Source organism: Arctopsyche grandis, chromosome 11 (genome assembly GCF_051622035.1).
Source record: "Arctopsyche grandis isolate Sample6627 chromosome 11, ASM5162203v2, whole genome shotgun sequence".
In the NCBI taxonomy this organism is placed as follows: Eukaryota; Metazoa; Arthropoda; class Insecta; order Trichoptera; family Hydropsychidae; genus Arctopsyche; species Arctopsyche grandis.
Genome location: NC_135365.1, coordinates 1912501 through 1934219, shown reverse-complemented (window position 1 = coordinate 1934219; position 21719 = coordinate 1912501). Strand labels below are relative to the sequence as shown.

The 21719-nt window shown below is 37.0% G+C and overlaps 3 protein-coding genes and 1 long non-coding RNA gene across 5 annotated transcripts in view; 1 reads left to right on the top strand and 3 right to left on the bottom strand.

Moving 5' to 3' along the window:
* Positions 1-2630: 2630 nt before the first annotated feature.
* On the top strand, positions 2631-5342 carry LOC143919140 (uncharacterized). The gene is made up of 2 exons (XM_077441332.1): positions 2631-4156; positions 4233-5342. Exons 1-2 carry the CDS (start codon positions 3995-3997, stop codon positions 4905-4907), a joined length of 837 nt encoding a protein of 278 aa, XP_077297458.1. The 5' UTR covers positions 2631-3994; the 3' UTR covers positions 4908-5342.
* A 7255-nt stretch (positions 5343-12597) lies between these two features.
* LOC143919112 (uncharacterized) lies at positions 12598-15638 on the bottom strand. Its single transcript, XM_077441300.1, has 2 exons — positions 15350-15638; positions 12598-15272 (listed from the first exon to the last, which is right to left on the bottom strand). Exons 1-2 carry the CDS (start codon positions 15461-15463, stop codon positions 14097-14099), a joined length of 1290 nt encoding a protein of 429 aa, XP_077297426.1. The 5' UTR covers positions 15464-15638; the 3' UTR covers positions 12598-14096.
* A 3622-nt stretch (positions 15639-19260) lies between these two features.
* Positions 19261-20759, bottom strand: LOC143919134 (uncharacterized). The gene is made up of 2 exons (XM_077441325.1): positions 20541-20759; positions 19261-20456 (listed from the first exon to the last, which is right to left on the bottom strand). Exons 1-2 carry the CDS (start codon positions 20652-20654, stop codon positions 19575-19577), a joined length of 996 nt encoding a protein of 331 aa, XP_077297451.1. The 5' UTR covers positions 20655-20759; the 3' UTR covers positions 19261-19574.
* A 506-nt stretch (positions 20760-21265) lies between these two features.
* Positions 21266-21719, bottom strand: part of LOC143919155 (uncharacterized) — an 11599-nt gene continuing 11145 nt past the window's right edge. Inside the window, exon 2 of one of the 2 annotated variants that reach the window (XR_013261189.1) lies at positions 21266-21660. This is a non-coding gene — a long non-coding RNA (uncharacterized LOC143919155). The other variant, XR_013261188.1, reaches the window with a different exon arrangement.

Genomic DNA, 21719 nt, shown 5'->3' with positions numbered 1-21719 from the left:
TTATAAACAAAGAGAACATTTCTCTAATAGTATTTACAGTAGTGCTACCATTTATAAGTCCTGAATTTTCGGTAACAATATTGCACTCTCTACGTCTTGAGGATGATGGTGGTAATGAATTCCATTGAAATCCATGATTCGATGTATACACTTCTTCGTCTTCATTTTCACTGGCCTCTAATTCCGAATCTGTATCTTCCATATCTTCAATAAAATCTTCCGTATCAGTAAAATTATGTCTTTGAAAATATAAATATAATATACAATGTAGCATAGCAAATTAAAAAAAAATAACATTAAATAATTATTACCGTATTTACTATATAATAATCAAGAAACACAAATAAAGTGCTGGTCCACACGGTACAAAAAAGCTCCGAAACGAAAAAAACAACACGCGCGCACCGAGAACGGGACACGACAAAAGGAAAAAACCTAATAACACACACTGCATTTGCGCATTATGCCCGATTCTTCGATAAAATATTTTTTTCTGTTGCGTCAGATAAATACGTGTATATTATAATAATTCTATCTAATACATTAATGTATTGCTGAGGAATACCCAAAATATGAACTCTGTATTTAGTATATTTACAGAGATATTCACACAATTAGAGTAAATGTCGACTATGTTTCTATCACCGGTAAGGAAAGGTTAAAATTATACTTTAATGCTTTTATATGAATAAATGCTATTCTGTTGCTTGAGTGGCCCGTATTTAAACCCAATTACCTGACTCTAATTTCAATTTAAAACCGAAAAATCAAGGTGGACGAGAAATGGTCAAGCATCAAAAAAAAAAAAAAAAATAGCCAATGTTTGGGAATTCCGAGTCATATTATATTTACACGATCAATCATAAATTGGGATTTATTTCAGTGAATTAAGATTTCGAAACATACTTAAGTAATTATAACTCTATAAAATTGCATTATGATACAGTTATTTTCTTTCTTAAATATAACATGTAAATGAAAAAGCAGAATATACTACGATGACAATTCATATGTGTGTAGCGGCTGGCGAGCTTTTCAGAAATAAAATTATTTTGTGAAGCGAATAGCTTGTTATAGGGACGAGGAAGAGATGATAAAAATTATAACCATTATTCTCAAATGCTTATATTATATTTTCCAAATAGCAGTTTTGTGTAAACAAGATTTAGGTAGACAAGTTTTGAAATTTTGAAAGGAGTATCTATACAATCAGAATGATATTTGATAGTTTAGATTTGAATAGGATGTGTGATTGTAGAGTGTTGAAACAATAAAGGTTTTATTTGTTTATTACAGCTACCATAAGTTTATCAATATTACAAGTTGTAATGAACGGTATTACGCGCGTCTTTATGCAGAGGGCGTTATATGTCGTTATTCTTCCAAGAGTCGTGTTATGTGGGAAACGGGGACTAACCTTGGGATAGTTATATAAATGTATATAGTCGGGGAGGTTCCTGACTGCAAGTCGTGTGCGTTGATAACAGCTTCCTCCGGAAGCTGGCCCTGTGGTATCGTCACAGAAGTGGGAGGGGAAGGCAGGAGACAAACTCCGTACTGCCTCGTGTGGACACAAGATGGCGATCTCTGGGCGTCTCTGAAGACGCTCGGCGGAGATGCTGGAGGGAGGTCCGTCCCGGTCGGTGGCTGGAGATGGAGAGACCGCGTCTCGACCCTTCTCGAGACGGGTAGTGTGTTTGGCGCGGTAAAGTAGCTGGTGCCAACCTAAAGGTTACTACCGCTACCAACTTAAGGGACACTTGGGAGAACGTCGCGTTACAAAGTATATTTGTAATTTCATCTGGTAGCTTATTATAAGTAACAACACTTCCATACATACACGTTTTTCCTACTCTTATTTAATTTTAAATTCTGTGATTTATTGCTACCTCTAATGCTATATTTATGTAAATGTAACCCTCTGTGGTGACCGCCGGGGTTCTGGCAATACCAATGTGATGCACGGTCAGTCACCGTTTTGCGGGAAGCATTCTCTTCGTCAGATTAAACAACACCGTCACTGTTGCACTCGCCTTCCCCCATACCTCTAATAAAATATCCATCGAAATACCTTAACATTTTCTTATCTAACTCATAAATAAAAACCGACATATATATTTTCAGAGTATCATCAAATTTATAAAATACTTTATGGAGGATGAACGAATGAGACGACTGGCATGTTAATGCACGTGTTTATTATATGACAGCTGAAGACAGGGTGAGTAGCGGCTCTCCGAACCCAGCCGGGTTGGTCCCCACTCGCAGGAAGGCAACCAAACTCGACCATGTCGTATAAGCGAGCCGCCACATCACTCCCCCCCCAGCATCAGCGATACCAAAATTACAAAGAAACAAATTTTACAAAAGAAAAAAATTATTGTTACACGAAGAGAAAAAATTATTACGTGGGGAGAAAAAAAATTGTTGACGTGGGTCATCCGCTGTGTACATAGGTGTACCGCCCTGAATGGTCGGTAGATTCGAGGGCGGTGACGTCACGAGCAGGACGGTGGCTGGTCCGATGGTCGCGCCGATGCGATGCGATGCTGCGGCGGCGCCGCTCTTCTGAGGCTGATGTCGGTTGGTGGGGCGGCGGGGGCGGCAGGGGCATCGATGTGGTTGATGATACTCCGAGCTGGACTGTGAGTCGTTGTGGCTCGTGGAGGTGTTGTAGCGCTACCGCCCGTCTCGGCGTGACGACGCTCGTGGGGACGGACGGGGCCTTGATGATGATGATGATGATGATGATGATGGTGCTGAGGTGGTGTATGTCTTGTGGTGCTGGATGACCGTTCTATGTGTAGTGGATCGCGCATGACTCCACATCCAGCTGTCAAGATCGTCGTCTCATTCGCTCCCCCATTTTTTAAAGCACCTGTCATCGACGTTGGCTGGACTCCAGTCGGTAGGTAGGTAGGTAGGTAGCCGTGTCTGCTCGTTTATTGTCACCCGCGGGCCGCGACGCGCTCTGTTGATGGCGATGGGGGCGTGGCGGGTAGCTTTCCCGCCTGACTCGGCGAGGCAGGGATGAGCGGCATGTTGAAATTGATCGAGGCTGCGTGGCGATGTCGGGGGTCACCAGTATGGAGGATGAACGAATGAGACGACTGGCATGTTAATGCACGTGTTTATTATATGACAGCTGAAGACAGGGTGAGTAGCGGCTCTCCGAACCCAGCCGGGTTGGTCCCCACTCGCAGGAAGGCAACCAAACTCGACCATGTCGTATAAGCGAGCCGCCACAACTTTAACACGGATCTTATACTAATATACCTATTTATGTGCATCTAAGATACTCTTCGTGGCTCTATTCTGTAATTTTTGCAGCCTATCTTAGCCTAGCCTACAGAAAAGATCCACAACACATAAAATGTGGTCGGACAATTGCATTATATATGATAACTGCCTCCACCACATCCACTATACTATGAAAATAGCATTGAAATCACTTGGAAACAATCCACCTTGAATATGTTAGACCAGCATACAATGAAATCCATCCCGGCAAAAAGCTTTATGGATAAACCGTCATCTGATGTGGAACTCACGGGGTTATGTTTGTATTCTTTAGAAAAGTTGGACATGATAGAGGAGTTAGATGGTGTTCAGCTATATCAACGGCTTCGAAGAAAAGTGTACACTGACTCATGAATGTATTATATATGCCGCAGTATGGAGTACACACACGTCAACTGTCAAATGTTAAAATGTAAACAAATGTCTGTTAGTGTGTGTGTGAGCTATCGACGCGACACCGGTGGCGAGTAATAGTAGCAACGTAAATTCGGATGGAAAACAACTTAGGCATATAATCGTAACCCGATCGAGCTCAACGATTGATATACACTTCTCACTCGTGCACATAGTGAGAGAGTGAGGTGCGAAACTTAGATATGCATTCTGAGTTACTAATGTCTCGTACTTTTTCATACAAACAATAACTGTCGTGTCGTGTGCACGTTGTTTGGTGCAGACAGACCTTAAGTGTCAAATGTATACAATAGATCTCACTAAAGAGTCAAGAGTCGGGTACGAGATGATGGAGTGCAGGCTTTGTCTTCGACCAGCTCCGGCCGAGTCTTCCGTCTCCATCTTCGGATATCCTCATCCAGAGCGTCTGGAACAAAGCATTCGGACCGGCTGTCAAATTTATGTCTGTTGCTGGTTACAGGTTACAATATTATGGACCCAATTGGTTAACTCTTATTTCCACCTTTTCTCATCTGCAGGTTAAGAGAGACGATGGGTTGCCAGACATAGTGTGTCTTTCGTGTAAGACCAATCTGGAATCGTTAATCAGCTTTCGAGAGGCTTGTTTTCGAAGCAACGAAACGTCTCAACTGAGGTTATATGACCGCTTGAAAATCAAGACGGAAGAAGTTTTGTTGGAAAATGTAATATGGGATGATGAGCCTTCACTACCGACAATTCACCGAAAGAGTAGTGAAATTTGTTCAAAGCCATTACCCAGTGAATCAGACCTTGTTTTACATAATAGAGAAAAGCCGTTCAAATGTGACAATTGTTTGAAATCATTTAGTAGTAAATATGAACTTGTTAGTCATTTACGATCTCACACGGAGGAAAAACCTTACAAGTGTGAAATTTGTTTAAAGTCATTTACTCGAAATTCTCACCTCCAGGTACATAAAAAATTGCATACCGGGATAAGACCACACAAATGTGAAGTTTGTTTAAAATCATTCACCCAAAAATCTCACCTCAGGACACATGAAAAGTTGCATACTGGGATAAAACCACACAAATGTGACACTTGTTTAAAATCATTTAAACATAAATATCAGCTTGTGTCACATAAAAAATTGCATATTCCGATAAACCGACACAAATATGAAGTTTATTTAAAACAATTCACCCAAAAATCGATCCCAAGACCCACATAAAATCTCATTCTAGGAAATAGTTTTATTAATTTTAATACTCGTTTAATATATTTTTTTGTTAAATAACACATTGTGGGTATCCGGACATGTACCCCCTGGACACATACCCCCGGCCAATAACTCCCCACGTAAATAAACCTCACGAGACATAATATCTCATTGTAAGAACTAGTCTTATGAATGTGATAACTTTTTGATAAACATCACATTGTGAGGCATTTAAATACCCACACCATACAAGTGTGATATGTGTTTGAAATCATTTTCTAATAAAAGCTACCTTGTAAGTCACTTGAGATTGCTACTTTGAAACACCAATTGAAACATTTGAGGTAGCTAAAAGCTACCTTGTAAGTATTTCAATTGGTATTTCAAGGGGACGGAAACTGCCAGTGCGTGTATCTCCTTAATCACCAATAAATGCTGTGAAACGACTTTGGCCTTTTACTTGGATCCTCCACCCACCCCTACGCAACAATATTAATTGAAATACCCACATCATTTTTTTTTACATTCCTAAAATGGGTCAAGGGAACCCCCCGGATTTTCAAATTGGCCCGTGGCCCGGATTTTATCTCTACGGCCTTGCATACTTACATATATATGTGAATGCGCCATTATGAGCGCGTATGTTGGGTCTACCTAACGGGACCGAAAGTGAAATGGTCGAAAAAGCAAATATCGGAAGGCAAAGATCAAAAAAATAAGGTGCATGGCAAAGGTGAGATGCCGGGTTCGATCCCAGGGCCGGGCCTCGAGTGAAAATGAATTTTTCAGAGTATACTGCTGGTTAGACCTGGATTTGTGACTCCAGGTTGATCGTTTCCTATCAGAGTTTGCCAATTTTCTCTGATTTCATTGTTGAAACGGTTCCCGGTAAAAATTGGCCAAAATCCTTCATATATATATATACAATATGTCACCAATAATTTGTGTTTGATTAATGTGCAATAAATAATTTTGTGTACGATTTGATTGATGTCTCATTGATTTGCGAGTTTTTCAGTGTCTCGTAATTCAGTTACTTATGTAATGAAAAATGCTGCAATATTTGTAATTGGCCAGGAAGGCGCATTGGGGTTGCCTGTAATGCCTTCCTGGTATGTTGTCATAAAATAAATGTCAGGGGCATGCGGTGAAATTATCTCTCTTTTTGAGGATGTACGACGGGGGGAGAGAGACTTTTACCGCACGCCCTGATATATTTACTAACCGTTTTTCATATGTATGCATGATAATTAATTTTTCATGTGTATGCAAGTGTTAATTGGAACAAGAACAGTCAAAAATAAACGAAAATGTAGACAGGAATAAAAACAATTTTAAACATGAATTTGTATACTTTTTTATTAGATTAAGTACATACATATATTATACATTTGGCAAAAATTAAAATAATACATCATTTTCAATGCACTGTGGAATACTTTCAAATACATCTATAGAAACTCCATTTCATTCATCGGTTCATTGAATCTCCACCATGCCCTGTAATGGAGAAAATATACTCGCACATTCGATATCATTTTTATAGTGTTCAAAAAGTCCCATTTTTATTTGCGAAAATATACATAACTACCCATTTTTCCATTCCAATTTGGAGATTGTAATTCTTAATTTTAACATAATTTTTAACATACCTCCTTAACGTTTCACTTATGATTACAATTCAGGAAAAAGTTTGCCTCTTTCATACTTTGCCATTTTGCTCATCAATACAAGTAAATGGATCTTCCGCCATTACGATAGAGATAAAATATCGTTTAAGAAACGAAACTAGTCCGAAAATTTTTAATCTCGGTGACGTCACGTAGTCATTAATTTTATACATAGATGGCAGTAGTAAAATAAAATTATTGATATTTTTATTCAATATAATAATTTTATTTAATGAAACAAATATGTGTCATTTGTTTTAATATTATTCGTATCGTTACTGTTTTTAGAATTTTCCATAACCATTCTGGTACTTTTTCCAAGCTAATCCAGGAAAACACAGAATATTTTTTTAATGGTATTGTTCATTGTTTCAAATAATCTGTCATTGTTTCATAACACTTTGCTACTTCTTTATTAAATCTGTAAATTTGTTTCTTTGAAATTGCTTAAAAAGTATTCATAATATAAAATTTTTGAAAATCGGGAATTTTGAGCATTCCGAAAGGTACGTTCAAGACACTGGAACACGAGGCCTAAAACCGGTGACAATCGCGATTAATCGTAACAAAAATACATATACATATGTATGTTTGCATGAAATTGTGTGAGAAAGTTGCCTTTTGTTCCAACTCTAATGTGCTGCACAGCTTCGCTACATCAATACACAAAGCGTCAATGCAGCATCAATACCGAATAAGTAAAATATAACGCAGCTAGAATAGTTTAAGCATTTGGCTTCCCCGAGATTTATACTGTTTATTACTAGTTTCTGATAGGAAATCATATACTGGTATGAAAATATCATCTTTAAAGCTGTTACATCTGATTTATTAAATAATAATATAAGGTTCCGTTTAAAAACTTATTCTGCATAGCGAATTTTCAAGTTGTACATATGTATAATAAACAACAGTATTCATATAATAAACAATATTTTTATATACATATTATATTATTATTACAACTTTTATAACCCATGAGATAAATTTGATTAAAAGAATCCACAATGAAATTGCACAGCGAGCAAATGACGTTGAGTGATTTTTACGGGATTTGGATTCAATCAAAATTGAAACCACAAAACTTAAAAAATAGATACACTCATACTTTTGGAATAAAAAACTACTAGATTATTTCTAAACTGGTGTCGCACTTTTGTTCCTAAAATGAGGCCCGTTGAAAAGTTGGTAAGCCTAGAGAAAGTCAAGTAAGTATAAGTAAAAAAAAATGTATTTTGTCTGCATCGGAATCCACCCTCTATTCCGCAATGCATCTGCAAACACTAGGAAATATTCTCTTTTGATATTTTAATTATGTACCTACATATATGATCACAATAAGTTATAGCGAAAAGTCATATAAAGAGAGGTATAGACGGTGTGGGTGTATTTACATTAGCTTGTTAATATTCAAATACAAGAAAACCGACAAACCGGAACTGAACCGATATATATTGTTTTTACCGAACTGGAACGAAAAAAATAACGGTTCGGGTCCCTGAGTGTGAGATCTCTAGTGACTTAAAAGGTAGCTTTTATTAGAAAATAATTTCAAACACATATCACACTTGTATGGTGTGGGTATTTAAATGCCTCACAATGTGATATTTATCAAAAAGTTATCACATTCATAAGACTAGTTCTTAGAATGAGATATCATGTCTCGCGAGGTTTATTTACATGGGGAGTTAATGTCCAGGGTGTTATTGGCCGGGGATATGTGTTCAGGGGGTACATGTCCGGATACCCACAATGTGATATTTAACAAAAAAATATATTAAACGAGTTATATTAGTTGAATTAATAAAACTATTTCCTAGAGTGAGATTTTATGTGGGTCTTGGGATCGATTTTTGGGTGAATTGTTTTAAATAAACTTCATATTTGTGTCGGTTTATCGGAATATGCAATTTTTTATGTGACACAAGCTGATATTTACGTTTAAATGATTTTAAACAAATGTCACATTTGTGTGGTATTATCCCAGTATGCAACTTTTCATGTGTCCTGAGGTAAGATATTTGGGTGAATGATTTTAAACAAACTTCACATTTGTGTTGTCTTATCCCGGTATGCAATTTTTTATGTACCTGGAGGCCAGAATTTTGAGTAAATGACTTTAAACAAATTTCACACTTGTAAGGCTTTTCCCCCGTGTGAGATATTAAATGTGACACAAGTTCATGTTTACGAATAAATGATTTTAAGCAAGTGTCACATTTGTGTGGTTTTATCCCAGTATGCAATTTTTCATGTGTTCTGAGGTTAGATTTTTGAGAAAATGATTTTAAACAAACTTCACACTTATAAGGTTTTTCCCCCGTGTGTGATCTTAAATGTATCACAAGTTTATTTTTAATACTAAACGATTTTAAACAAATGTCACATTTGAACGGCTTTTCTCTACCATGTAAAACAAGGTCAGATTCACTGGGCAATGGCTTTGAACAAATTTCACTACTCTTTGGGTGATTGGTTGGTAGTGAAGGCTCATCGTCCCATATTACATCTTCCAAAAAAACTTCTTCCGTTTTGATCTTCAAGCAGTCATATAACCTCAGTTGAGACGTTTCGTTGCTTCGAAAACAAGCCTCTCGAAAGCTGATTAACGATTCCAGATTGGTCTTACACGAAAGACACACTATGTCTGGCAACCCATCGTCTCTCTTAACCTGCAGATGAGAAAAGATGGGAATAAGAGTTAACCAATTGGGTGCACAATAATTGTAACCTGTAACCAGCAACTGACATAAATTTGACAGCAGGTCCGAATCCTTTGTTCCAGACGCTCTGGATGAGGATCGCCGAAGAAGGAGACGGAAGACTCGGCCGGAGTTGGTCGAAGACAAAGCCTGCACTCCATCATGTCGTACCCGACTCTTTGTTTATGACATCTATTGTATAAATTTGACACTTAAGGTCTGTCTGCACTAAACAACGTGCACACGACACGACAGTTATTGTTTGTATGAAAAAGTACGAGACATTATTAACTCAGAATTGATTACTGATCACGTTTTCATGATCTAGAAAAAATGTGTTTGTGGATATTTTCGTTAGCTGTGACCGTCAGTGTCTTGTTTCGTTAACTGTGAAGTGTCGGATCGCTCGATTGCCGTATAGTGCGGTCAGACCCAACGGGCCGGGCCGCACCGCTCAACTCGCGAACAACTTGGTTGATGCGACGTGTCGTTCTGAAGTTGCAAAATGACCGATCCCATATACATGCCACGTCATGCGTTGCAATGCCACAATAACGCATGCAATTCCCGTACCCGTTCCCATTTGTCGGAACAACGCAGGCAACGAACTGAAAACTGACAACGAACGAAACCCGCCATGCGTTGCAATGCCACAATAACGCATGCAGTTCCCGTTCCCGTTCCCACTTGTCGGAACAACGCAGGCAACGAACACGTTGGTCGCGACGCGAAAACATTTGAAATTATAGCGTTGCAATGACACTCAATCCCGTTTTTGGGCGATTTTTTTTCACAGTGAACCCGGCATGCGTTGCAATGCAGTAAAAGAGCTTATATTTTGATAGCAAATTATTATTAATATTTTTTAAATGAAGAGTTATTCTAATATTCGAAAATTAAAAAAAAGGTAATTACATATGTACTAAGCGGTTCCCGGAAAGGTTGCTCGAAAGCGGTACCCACACGGGATGATTTGGCTATTGCCGCAATCCACTACGGACAACTCGCCACTGCGATATCCACAAAAACGGGGTTGGATTCTCGCCCGTCCCCACAAACTCTCGTATGTCCCAATCGGCCATCTCCACCAATCGCCGTATACACAGCATTGAAAGTTCAACTGAAATACTTTTCGCACTCGCCGAAATTTTTCCCTAAGGCACACATATGAACATGTATATGAACACGTGAATTTTTGTTTGTTTTCTCGTCACTAGTTTGTGTGGTTTATAGTTAGCCGAGTATTTTTATGTTAGGATACTATAATATTAACATATGTACTTACTACTTTTTTATTCGATTTTACATTCTAGTTGATTTTCAATTTTGTATTTTAAACAACAATTAGCGGTGAAATTAATATCAGCCAAATATCATCGTATCATGTCCAGTGACTCGGCATTTGGGGTGTCTGGAAGTAACCAGACTGATTAAAATATATTACGTTGGAATTCGATTATTTTTGTTTTTTCTTGTTGATTTCTCAGTGGTGCATTTTTTTTATACCTGCTATGACCGATAATTGTTCATCGTACGGCGGCCCATTTTTTTTCAGTTCGCAAAAGCTCATCTCAAGACAGATCTTTGATGCAAACACAAACTTTATTTTAATTGAAATATGAATGTGCTTTTTCAGGATGCGGTGCATCCGCTCTAAAATCGCCAGACAAATTAAACGACAGATTAACGGACGGCTGCTTTCTATGCAATTCTCATCTTCTCGAATGATATATTGCAGATGACGGGTAACCTTTCGATGTGCACAGATGCAATTATTAAAATGGTAATTATTAAAATTGAGTTGGATCTTTCAGGCGAGTTTAATAAGGCAAGATTCGATAAGTTCCGAATCTTGCCTTATTAAATTCGCCAGAAAGATCCAACTCAATTTTAATAATTGCATCTGTGCACATCTAAAGGTAACTCGTCATCTGATGTGCAATCTATCATTCGAGAAAACGAGAATTACGTTTAAAGCTGCCGTTCTGTTAATCTGGCGATTTTAGAGCAGATGCACCAAACCCGCTTTTTCACACTACCATAGTGTGAAATAACCAAAGTTGAAGTACATAGTATATTTAAGGGCTATTGGCAAATGATAATAAACTAGGGTGATTTCGAAGCAAAATTTGGTCGATCTCAATTACGAGAGTGAATTTGGAAAATAATAATGATTTCCATATTTTACAATAAAATATAAACAATAATTAATTAAATTAGATTTAAAGTTTTTTGAAGGAGAATATTTTTAATTCTTTTGGGAGAAGTTAAGGTAAGGGGGTTGAGCAAATGAATATGTTTTTGTTATTGCACGAAATAAGAATACTTTTAATTGTGAGAAAGGATAATAATGCGACCTCTCTTCAAAAAAGAATGGTTCAATTTCTTTGAACACAAAAAATATTGAATCAATTTAATAAAAAGCTTTTTGAAATAAACGAGCTTCATAAAATTTACAGTTTCTTATCACCTATTAATATTAATGAAAATAATGTCCAAAGTCTATCAAAAACCATAACAATGATTGTTCCAATGTACATATTATACGTGGGAAATTTTAAAAACAGTTGATTGAATTGTAAAATGAAATGACCAAAATTTTAAAATAATTTAAATATGTATTTGATTTTAAAAATAAATATTTTTAAATTTTAAGAACTAAAAAAAAAGCAACAAAAGTCGATCGCCATGAGAATTTAGATGCAAAGTAGCTCCAAACATGGAGAATACCAATTTTAAATCTGTATTTCAATCAAATTTAATTTTTCTGAAACGTTTTTAATGTCAAAAAATAGTAATATAAAATGAAAACATTAATTTGACTCTATTAAAATAAAATATTTTGATTTGTATAAGAATTGATATGTTATATAATAAACAATTATGAAGAATAAAGGACATATGTATGTATTTTGATAACGGTTCGGTGATTACTGGTCACAAAATAATCGTCACAAAGTCACTAAAATCTCTATAATGGAACATCTGGCAGCCGAAAAGTCCATCATACTAACGATAACTATCATAGTAACGAGAACTTGAGTGCCAAATATTGTGTATTCGCGATTTTCATGGCAAAAATTGTCTTTGTGACCACCCCAATGTGACGAATAGTCCAATTACCTTTGATAATATAGGTAATTAAAATAAAAACTAGTAATGAGCCACCTAAAATACCAAAACTTACCCATTTTACATGCTTAGTTCATGCTTACTTGTGTGATTAATTTATTTGTTATTAGTTTGTGTATGAATAGAGTTCGCAGATTAAACAAATTGTGTAATATTAAACTAGGTGAATGAAAATGAAAAAAACTACAAAATTTATTTCTAGAATTTATTATATTCAACAGGTAAATAAAATACGGGAGGAAAAGCCTGTTCCTCTTGTTCCTGTTGTATCCTGCTCGCGCAAATTAAGTGAGTATGTACGACGGGGGGAGAGGCCCTTTTTTTATCTTTCGACTTAAGATATTTCGATTTTCGATCTTTGCCTTCCGATATTTGCGTTTTCGAACGTTTCACTTTCGGTCCCGTGAGGTAGACCCATTTAACTTATATGTACTGTCCCTCACATAGGTGTCTCTTCGCTCCTCGCAAGAATGCTTCCATGGTCTTAGCAGACCTGATGCAGTCAGGGAGGGTATTATACATGAGCACACCCCTGTGAAAATCACCCTCAGCTGTCTTATTTTTTCTTACTCTACTTATAATTAGTTTATCCTTATTTCTAGTATAAAAACTATGTTTATCTCTATTCCTTATTATATAATCATCAAAGTACTTTGGCAATAACTTATGATCTAACTTATAAACAAACGATCACCGTCAAACGATAACCATCCCAATTCATCTAACATACTTCTAATACTTTTTAATCTACCAACATTCAAAATACCTCTCATAGTTTTATTTTGTAATTTTTGTATTTTCCCTAAATTTTGACCACTAAACAAGTTAAGCACATTGGCACAATACACTACGTGTGGAAAGACAATTGTATTATAGACTAAAACTTTACTTTTTCAACTTAAAACATTTCTTAACGTACATAAAACACCAACTTTTCTAGCCATTTTTTTTATAATATATTCAGCGTGTACCTTAAAATTCAGTCTTGAATCTATGTAAATACCTAAATATTTAATGCTATCGACAATCTCTATTACTTTGTCATCCATTTTCACTTCACCTACACCAGTTTTATTATTTATCCATTTCATTTTTGTTTTATTAATATTAATTTTGAATTTGTTTACACACAACCATTTATTTATTTTGTCAATTCCACATTCAAAATATCACACATCTCTTTTGAATTCTTACCTAATATATATACTAATGTATCATCCGCAAAAAGATGAGAGAGGTATAGACGGTGTGGGTGTATTTACATTAACTTGTTTATATTCAAATACAAGAAAACCAACAATCCGGAACTGAACCGTTATATATTGTTTTTACCGAACTGGAACGAAAACAATAACGGTTCGGGTCCCCAAGTGTGAGATCTCTAGTGACTTACAAGGTAGCTTTTATTAGAAAATGATTTCAAACACATATCACACTTGTATGGTGTGGGTATTTAAATGCCTTATAATATGATGTTTATCAAAAAGTTATCACATTCATAAGACTAGTTCTTACAATGAGATATCATGTCTCGAGAGGTTTATTTACGTGGGGAGTTAATGTCCAGGGGGTTATTGGCTGGGGGTGTGTGTCCAGGGGGTACATGTCCGGATACCCACAATGTGATATTTAACAAAAAAATATATTCAACGAGTTATATTAGTTAAATTAATAAAACTATTTCCTAGAGTGAGATTTTATGTGGGTCTTGGGATCGATTTTTGGGTGAATTGTTTTAAATAAACTTCATATTTGTGTCGGTTTATCGGAATATGCAATTTTTTGTGTGACATGAGCTGATATTTATGTTTAAATGATTTCAAACAAATGTCACATTTGTGTGGTTTTATCCCAGTATGCGAGTTTTCATGTGTCCTGAGGTGAGATTTTTGGATGAATGCTTTTAAACAAACTTCACATTTGTGTGGTCTTATCCCGGTATGCAATCTTTTATGTGTCCTGAGGCCAGAATATTTAGTAAATGACTTTAAACAAATTTCACACTTGTAAGGTTTTTCCTCTGTGTGAGATCGCAAATGACTAACAAGTTCATATTTGCTAATACATGATTTTAAACAAATGTTACATTTGTGTGGTTTTATACCAGTATGCAATTTTTCATGTGTTTTGAGTTTAGATTTTTTAGTAAATGATTCCAAACAAATTTCACACTCATAAGGCCTTTCACGCGTGTGAGATCTTAAATGATAAAGAAGATGGGACCTTCGAGTATATGATTTTAAACAAATTTCACACTTATAAAGCTTTTCCCCCGTGTGAGATCTTATATGATTAACAAGAGTGGAACTATGAGTAAATGATTTTGAACAAATTTCGCACTTGTAAGGCTTTTCCCCCGTGTGAGATATTAAATGAGACACAAGTTCATGTTTACGAATAAATGATTTTAAGCAAGTGTCACATTTGTGTGGTTTTATCCCAGTATGCAATTTTTCATGTGTTCTGAGGTTAGATCTTTGAGAAAATGATTTTAAACAAATTTCACACTTGTAAGGCTTTTCCCCCGTGTGAGATCTTAAATGTATCACAAGTTTATATTTCATACTAAATGACTTTGAACAAATGTCACATTTGAAAGACTTTTCTCTATGTAAAACAAGGTCAGATTCACTGGGCAATGGCTTTGAACAAATTTCACTACTCTTTCGGTGAATTGTCGGTAGTGAAGGCTCATCGTCCCATATTACATTTTCCAACAAAACTTCTTCCGTCTTGATCTTCAAGCAGTCATATAACCTCAGTTGAGACGTTTCGTTGCTTCGAAAACAAGCCTCTCGAAAGCTGATTAACGATTCCAGATTGGTCTTACACGAAAGACACACTATGTTTGACAACCCATCGTCTCTCTTAACCTGCAGATGAGAAAAGGTGGGAATAAGAGTTAACCAATTGGGTCCACAATAATTGTAACCTGTAACCAGCAACAGACATAAATTTGACAGCAGGTCCGAATGCTTTGTTCCAGACGCTCTGGATGAGGATATCCGAAGATGGAGACGGAAGACTCGGCCAGAGCTGGTCGAAGACAAAGCCTGCACTCCATTATCTCGTACCCGACTCTTGACTCTTTAGTGACATCTATTGTATAAATTTGACACTTAAGGTCGACTGCACTAAATAACGTGCACCCGACGGTAATCGGACTACTAGTCAAATGTGAACCGGTCACAGGACAACCGGTCGCTCTAGATCAGTCACCCGTCACCCTAAAACTGGTCACGAGAAAACTTGTCACACCCTAAAATCGGTCACGAGAAAACTGGTCACACCCAAAAATTAAAAATTGGTCACACAAACAGAATATATTCGCGATCAATAAAAATTAATCGCGATCAAGTTTTCAAGAAACAAACGTACTCAAAGTATTGAATTTTGAAGACAACTGATTCATTTCTCCTTCTTATTTTAGAATTAATATGCAGCCAGCAGCATAGCTCGGACGTTAAGCTTCTGCTTACCGTCAAGAAGGTGCCGGGTTCTATCCCTGAATGAAAATGAATTTTTCAGAGTATGCTGTTGGTCAGACCTGGATTTGTGACTCCAGGTTGATCGTTTCCTATCAGAGTTTGCCAATTTTCTCTGATTTCATTGTTGAAACGGTTCCCAGAAAAAAAATTGGCTAAAAATCCTTCCTACCTACTATGTCACCACTATTTGAAAAATTTGATTGATGTACAATAAAAAATTTATGTACAATTCATAGATGTCTCGTTAATTTGCGAGTTTTTTCAGTGTCTCGCAATTCAACGACTTATAATAAAAATGCTGTATTTGTATTTGTAATTGGCCAGGAAGGCGCATTGGGATTTACCTGTAAGGCCTTCCTGGTATATATGTAAATAAAATAAAATAAAAAAAATAAAATTTCAAAGCAGCAAAATCGTAAAATTTGTGTTTGTTTTTAACAATCCGGATAATCGTGGTTCTATTGTACCATACGGGTCTACGTGACGAGACAGAATTTTAAACGACAGAAAACGCAAATATCGGAAGGCAAAGATCGAAAATCGAAAGATCTTAAGTCAAAAGATAAAAAAAATGGTGCATGGTAAACGGTACATACTCACTTAATTTGCGCGAGCAGGATACAAAAGGAAAAAGAAGAACCGGCTTTTCCTCCCGTATTAATGTGCGTGCGCAGAATACGGGAGGAAAAGCATGTTCCTCTTGTTCGCGCAAATTATGTGAGTATGTACCGTTTACCATGCACCATTTTTTTTTATCTTTCGATTTTCGATCTTTGCCTTCCGATATTTGCGTTTTCTGTCGTTTAACATTCTGTCTCGCCACGGAGACCGTGTAAATACATATTACTTACTTATCTGTACGGACGCCAGGGGTTCTCAATCAAGAGCCACCTGATGTCGGTTTGTGAGATAGCTCGTGGTAAGCGTGGGCGGGGCTGGTTTCCTCACGGTGTCTTCCTTCGTCGTCGGTGGTCTAGTCTCTGCTTCTGGTTGCTCTGCTCTCGTACCGTGTTCGTCAGTGTGAGTGTGATACGGGAGAGTGCCAGCAAATTATATGTAATCAAAAACAGGTCATAAAGCTGTATATGATGAATATATTTGCAAGTTGAATTTACATAGAGCAAACAGAAAAAACAAGGGGGGGGGGAGTCAATTAAGAACCACGCGTGCTTTTGAGGTTAGCCACGCGTAGCTGAGTTGTCTGCCTTCGGTAAGAAGACAGACAAGAAGACGGATATTGGAGCTGGTCTCCAAGTATCGTCAAACATCACCAGCCTCTAGCTGGTGATTCAGTGGCGAGGAACGAGCCACGTAAAAAACACAATGTTTACGCGGCGACCGTTATCGAACAACTACACGTGTGCTGACGAGGGTGGACAGCATCAAAAAACATCGGCCAAATCGTGGGTCGTAAGGCCACGAAAGCCGACTGTACGGACGCCAGGGGCTCTCAATCGAGACGCCACCTGCGTCGGTTTTGTGATGTTGCTCAGTGGTAAAGCGCGGCGCGTTGTCTCCTCCACTGAAGATCTGCAGGTCGTCGTCTTCGGTCTGGTCTCTATCTCTATCTCCCTCTCGTAAAGTGTGCGTAAGTGAATGTGATACGGGACAAGGGCGGGAAATTGTAGACCAATGAAAACAGGGCGTAAATCTGTTTATGTACTGCGGGAATTTTGAGCATTCCGAAAGGTACGTTCAAGACACTGGAACACGAGGCCTAAAACCGGTGACAATCGCGATTAATTGAAACAAAAATACATATACATATGTATGTTTGCATGAAATTGTATGAGAAAGTTGCCTTTTGTTCCAACTCTAATGTGCTGCACAGCTTAGCTACATCAATGCATAAAGCGTCAATGCAGCATCAATACTGAATAAGTCAAATATAGCGCAGCTAGAATAGTTTAAGCATTTGGCTTCCCCGATATTTATACTGTTTATTAATAGTTTCTGATAGGAAATCATATACTGGTATAAAAATATCATCTCTAAAGCTGTTACATCTGATTTATTAAATAATAATAATAAGGTTCCGTTTAAAAACTTATTCTGCTTAGCGAATTTTCAAGTTGTACATATGTATAATAAACAACAGTATTCATATAATAAACAATATTTTTATATACATATTATATTATTATTACAACTTTTATAACCCATGAGATAAATTTGATTAAAAGAATCCACAATGAAATTGCACAGCGAGCAAATGACGTTGAATGATTTTTACGGGATTTGGATTCAATCAAAATTGAAACCACAAAACTTAAAAAATAGATACACTCATACTTTTAGAATAAAAAACTACTAGATTATTTCTAAACTGGTGTCGCACTTTTGTTCCTAAAATGAGGGCCCGTTGAAAAGTTGGTAAGCCTAGAGAAAGTCAAGTAAGTATAAGTAAAAAAAAATGTATTTTGTCTGCATCGGAATCCACCCTCTATTCCGCAATGCATCTGCAAACGCTAGGAAATATTCTATTTTGATATTTTAATTATGTACCTACATATATGATCACAATAAGTTATAGCGAAAAGTCATATAAAGAGAGGTATAGTTGGTGTGGGTGTATTTACATTAACTTGTTAATATTCAAATACAAGAAAACCGACAAACCGGAACTGAACCGATATATATTGTTTTTACCGAACTGGAACGAAAAAAATAACGGTTCGGGTCCCAGAGTGTGAGATCTCTAGTGACTTACAAGTTAGCTTTTAGCTACCTCAAATGTTTCAATTGGTGTTTCAAAGTAGCAATCTCAAGTGACTTACAAGGTAGCTTTTATTAGAAAATGATTTCAAACACATATCACACTTGTATGGTGTGGGTATTTAAATGCCTCACAATGTGATATTTATCAAAAACTTATCACATTCATAAGACTATGTTAGTTCTTAGAATGAGATATCATGTCTCGTGAGGTTTATTTACATGGGGAGTTAATGTCCAGGGGGTTATTGGCCGGGGGTACATGTCTGGATATTTAAAAAAATATGTATTAAACGTGATTATATTAAATATATATTAAACGTCACATTAATAAAACTATTTCCTAGAATGAGATTTTATGTGTCTTGAGGATCGATTTTTGGGTGAATTGTTTTAAATAAACTTCATATTTGTGTCGGTTTATCGGAATATGCAATTTTTTATGTGACACGAGCTGATATTTACGTTTAAATGATTTTAAACAAATGTCACATTTGTGTGGTGTTATCCCAGTATAGAATATAAACAGTTATAGAATATAAACAGTATTCATATAATAAACAATATTTATATTTACATATTATGTTATTATTACATCTCATAAGAACTTATATTAACCCACGAGCAAAATTTTTTTAAAGAATGATTGTCAGTGTTAGATCTGAAGTTATATATTTACAAGGTAGCGTTTATTAGAAAACTATTTCAAACAAATATCACACTTGTAAGGCTTTTCTACGGTGTGAGATCTTAAATGTATTACAAATTCATTTTTATGAACAAATAACTTTAAACAAATATCACATTTATGTGGTGTTGGCCCAGTATGCAATTTTTATGGGACACAAGTCTATAATTTTCATTAAACGATTTTAAACAATCGTCACATTTGTGTGATTTTATCCCAGTATGCAATTTCTTATGTGAGCCAAGGCTAGATTTTTGAATAAATAATTTTAAACAAATGTCACACTAAGGCTTTTCCCCCGTGTGAAATTTAAAATGTCTCACAAGTTGATACTTACAAACAAATGATTTTAGACAAATGTTGCAAGTGTGTGGTTTTATCCCAGTATGCAATTTTTCATGTTCAACGAGGTTATATTTTTGAATATATGATTTCGAACAAATTTCACACTTGTAAGGCTTTTCCCCCGTGTGAGATTTTAAATGTCTCACAAGAGAGGAACTCTGAGAAAATGATTTTGAACAAATTTCACACTCATAAGGTTTTTCCCCCGTGTGAGATCTTAAATGTATTACAAGTTTATATTTAATACTAAATGATTTTAAACAAACTTCGCACTGGTAAGGCTTTTTATCCAAGTGAGTTTTTAAATGTGACACAAGTTGATATTTCTGAATATATGATTTTAAACAAATATCACACGTGTATGGTTTTATCCCAGTATGCAATTTTTTATGTAACTCGAGTTTATATTTTAGAGCAAATGATTTTAAACAAATCTCACATTTGTGTGGTTTTATCCCTGTATGCCGTTTTTTATGTGAGTCGAGATAAGATTTCTGATTAAATGATTTTAAACAAATGTCACATTTGAACGGCTTCTCTTCACTATGTCTTTTTTGGTGTGAAACAAGTTTAGATTCACTGGGAAATGTCTTTGAACAAATTTTACATTTCTTTCGGGGAATTTTCGGTGACGAAGGCCCATCGTCCCCTATTACATCTTCCAATAAAACTTCTTCAGTCTTGATCTTCAAGCAATCATCTAACCTCAGTTGAGATGTTTCGTTGCTTCGAAAACAAGCCTTTCGAAAGCTGATTAGCGATTCCAGATTGGTCTTACACGAAAGACACACCGTGTCCGGCAACCCGTCGCCTCTTTTAACCTGCAGATGAAAAAGGTAGGATAAAGCGGTGTGAAGAGTTAACCAATTGGGTCCATAATTGTAAACCTGTAAACAGCAACCGACCTGAATTTGACAGCACGTCCAAATGCGTTGCACCAAACGCTCTGGATGAGGATTGCCGAAGATCGAGACAGAAGACTCGGCCGGAGCTGGTCCAAGACAAAGCCGACACTCCATCGTCTCTGTATTTAATTCTTATTAGAGCAATAGCGTAGTTCCTGCATAGCGAAGTCATGCAACAGACGAGGGCCAAGCTTGACAGGAGCTCAAATTTCTGTAAATGCAATATAATTTAACATTGCCCAACTTAAAAATATCGAATGTAATAAAATAAATGTCTCGATTCATACACAATTTGTTCACTGCCGTCGGCTCACAGACATGTCGTTCACAAATATTGTGTTAACCGATATTTCGTTCACAAATATAAAATAACTTGTTCACGGATATCTGGTGTGAATGATGGAGGGTCATTTTCGAATTATTTTGTCCATAATTATCTCTTTTACGACAATTTCGCACAAGTCGGGTATTATTCACAATGCTCTTAGAAGTATTTGTTTTTAGACATTCATTTCGCTCCTCCAGCAATGTGTTTGTAGTATCACTGACGGTAATTGCAGAGAATAACACAATGTAGATACTGTTGCGTAGGGGTGGGTGGAGGATCCAAGTAAAAGGCCAAAGTCGTGTCACAGCATTTGTTCAAGCTAAAAGCCCTCATGGCCGTTGGTTGTCCTCTTACGGCCTTCGGCCTTTTTTCCCACTCTTTGCACCGACCATCTGTCAGTCGGCTTTAGATTCCCCCGTGGGTTCGTACGTCCGGTGATCCCGGCGCGGACCGCCAGATGTAGCAGCCTCGTAAAAACCAGCCTCAACCAGGCAGGCTGGCCCGTGGTTGACCCCTGCCTCGATCACGGCGAGCTCTCATTGGCATAGAAGCCCTCCGAGGAGTCTGGCTTCTCCCGTAGTCGACCCTTATCGACTACGGCCAGCTCGACCACGTGTTTCGACCCAAGCCTCGAACACGGAGAGCTCTCAGACGCTCGCGAGACGCCAACCGAGAAGGTCTTGGTGTGGCTGGTCAACCCTTCCTGACCAGCCAGCCACAGCCTACTCAATCCACAGCCCCCGCCATAAAGGGGCAGAGGCGCCGAGCAACTCCCTGGCTCGGCCATTCAAGCTCAATAAACGAGGTCATAACTAAACTGTCGTTTCTAATTCCCCCACCCGCACCGTTCC

What these genes read in the sequence shown, in the direction of transcription:
- LOC143919140 (XM_077441332.1), top strand. Translation starts at nt 3,995, where the DNA reads ATGTATACAATAGATCTCACTAAAGAGTCAAGAGTCGGGTACGAGATG. An exon ending in GGACCGGCTGTCAAATTTAT is followed by an intron (nt 4,157 to 4,232) that starts GTCTGTTGCTGG and finishes TCTCATCTGCAG; the next exon opens with GTTAAGAGAGACGATGGGTT.
- LOC143919112 (XM_077441300.1), bottom strand. Translation starts at nt 15,463, where the DNA reads ATGGAGTGCAGGCTTTGTCTTCGACCAGCTCTGGCCGAGTCTTCCGTC. An exon ending in GGACCTGCTGTCAAATTTAT is followed by an intron (nt 15,273 to 15,349) that starts GTCTGTTGCTGG and finishes TCTCATCTGCAG; the next exon opens with GTTAAGAGAGACGATGGGTT.
- LOC143919134 (XM_077441325.1), bottom strand. Translation starts at nt 20,654, where the DNA reads ATGGAGTGTCGGCTTTGTCTTGGACCAGCTCCGGCCGAGTCTTCTGTC. An exon ending in GGACGTGCTGTCAAATTCAG is followed by an intron (nt 20,457 to 20,540) that starts GTCGGTTGCTGT and finishes TTTCATCTGCAG; the next exon opens with GTTAAAAGAGGCGACGGGTT.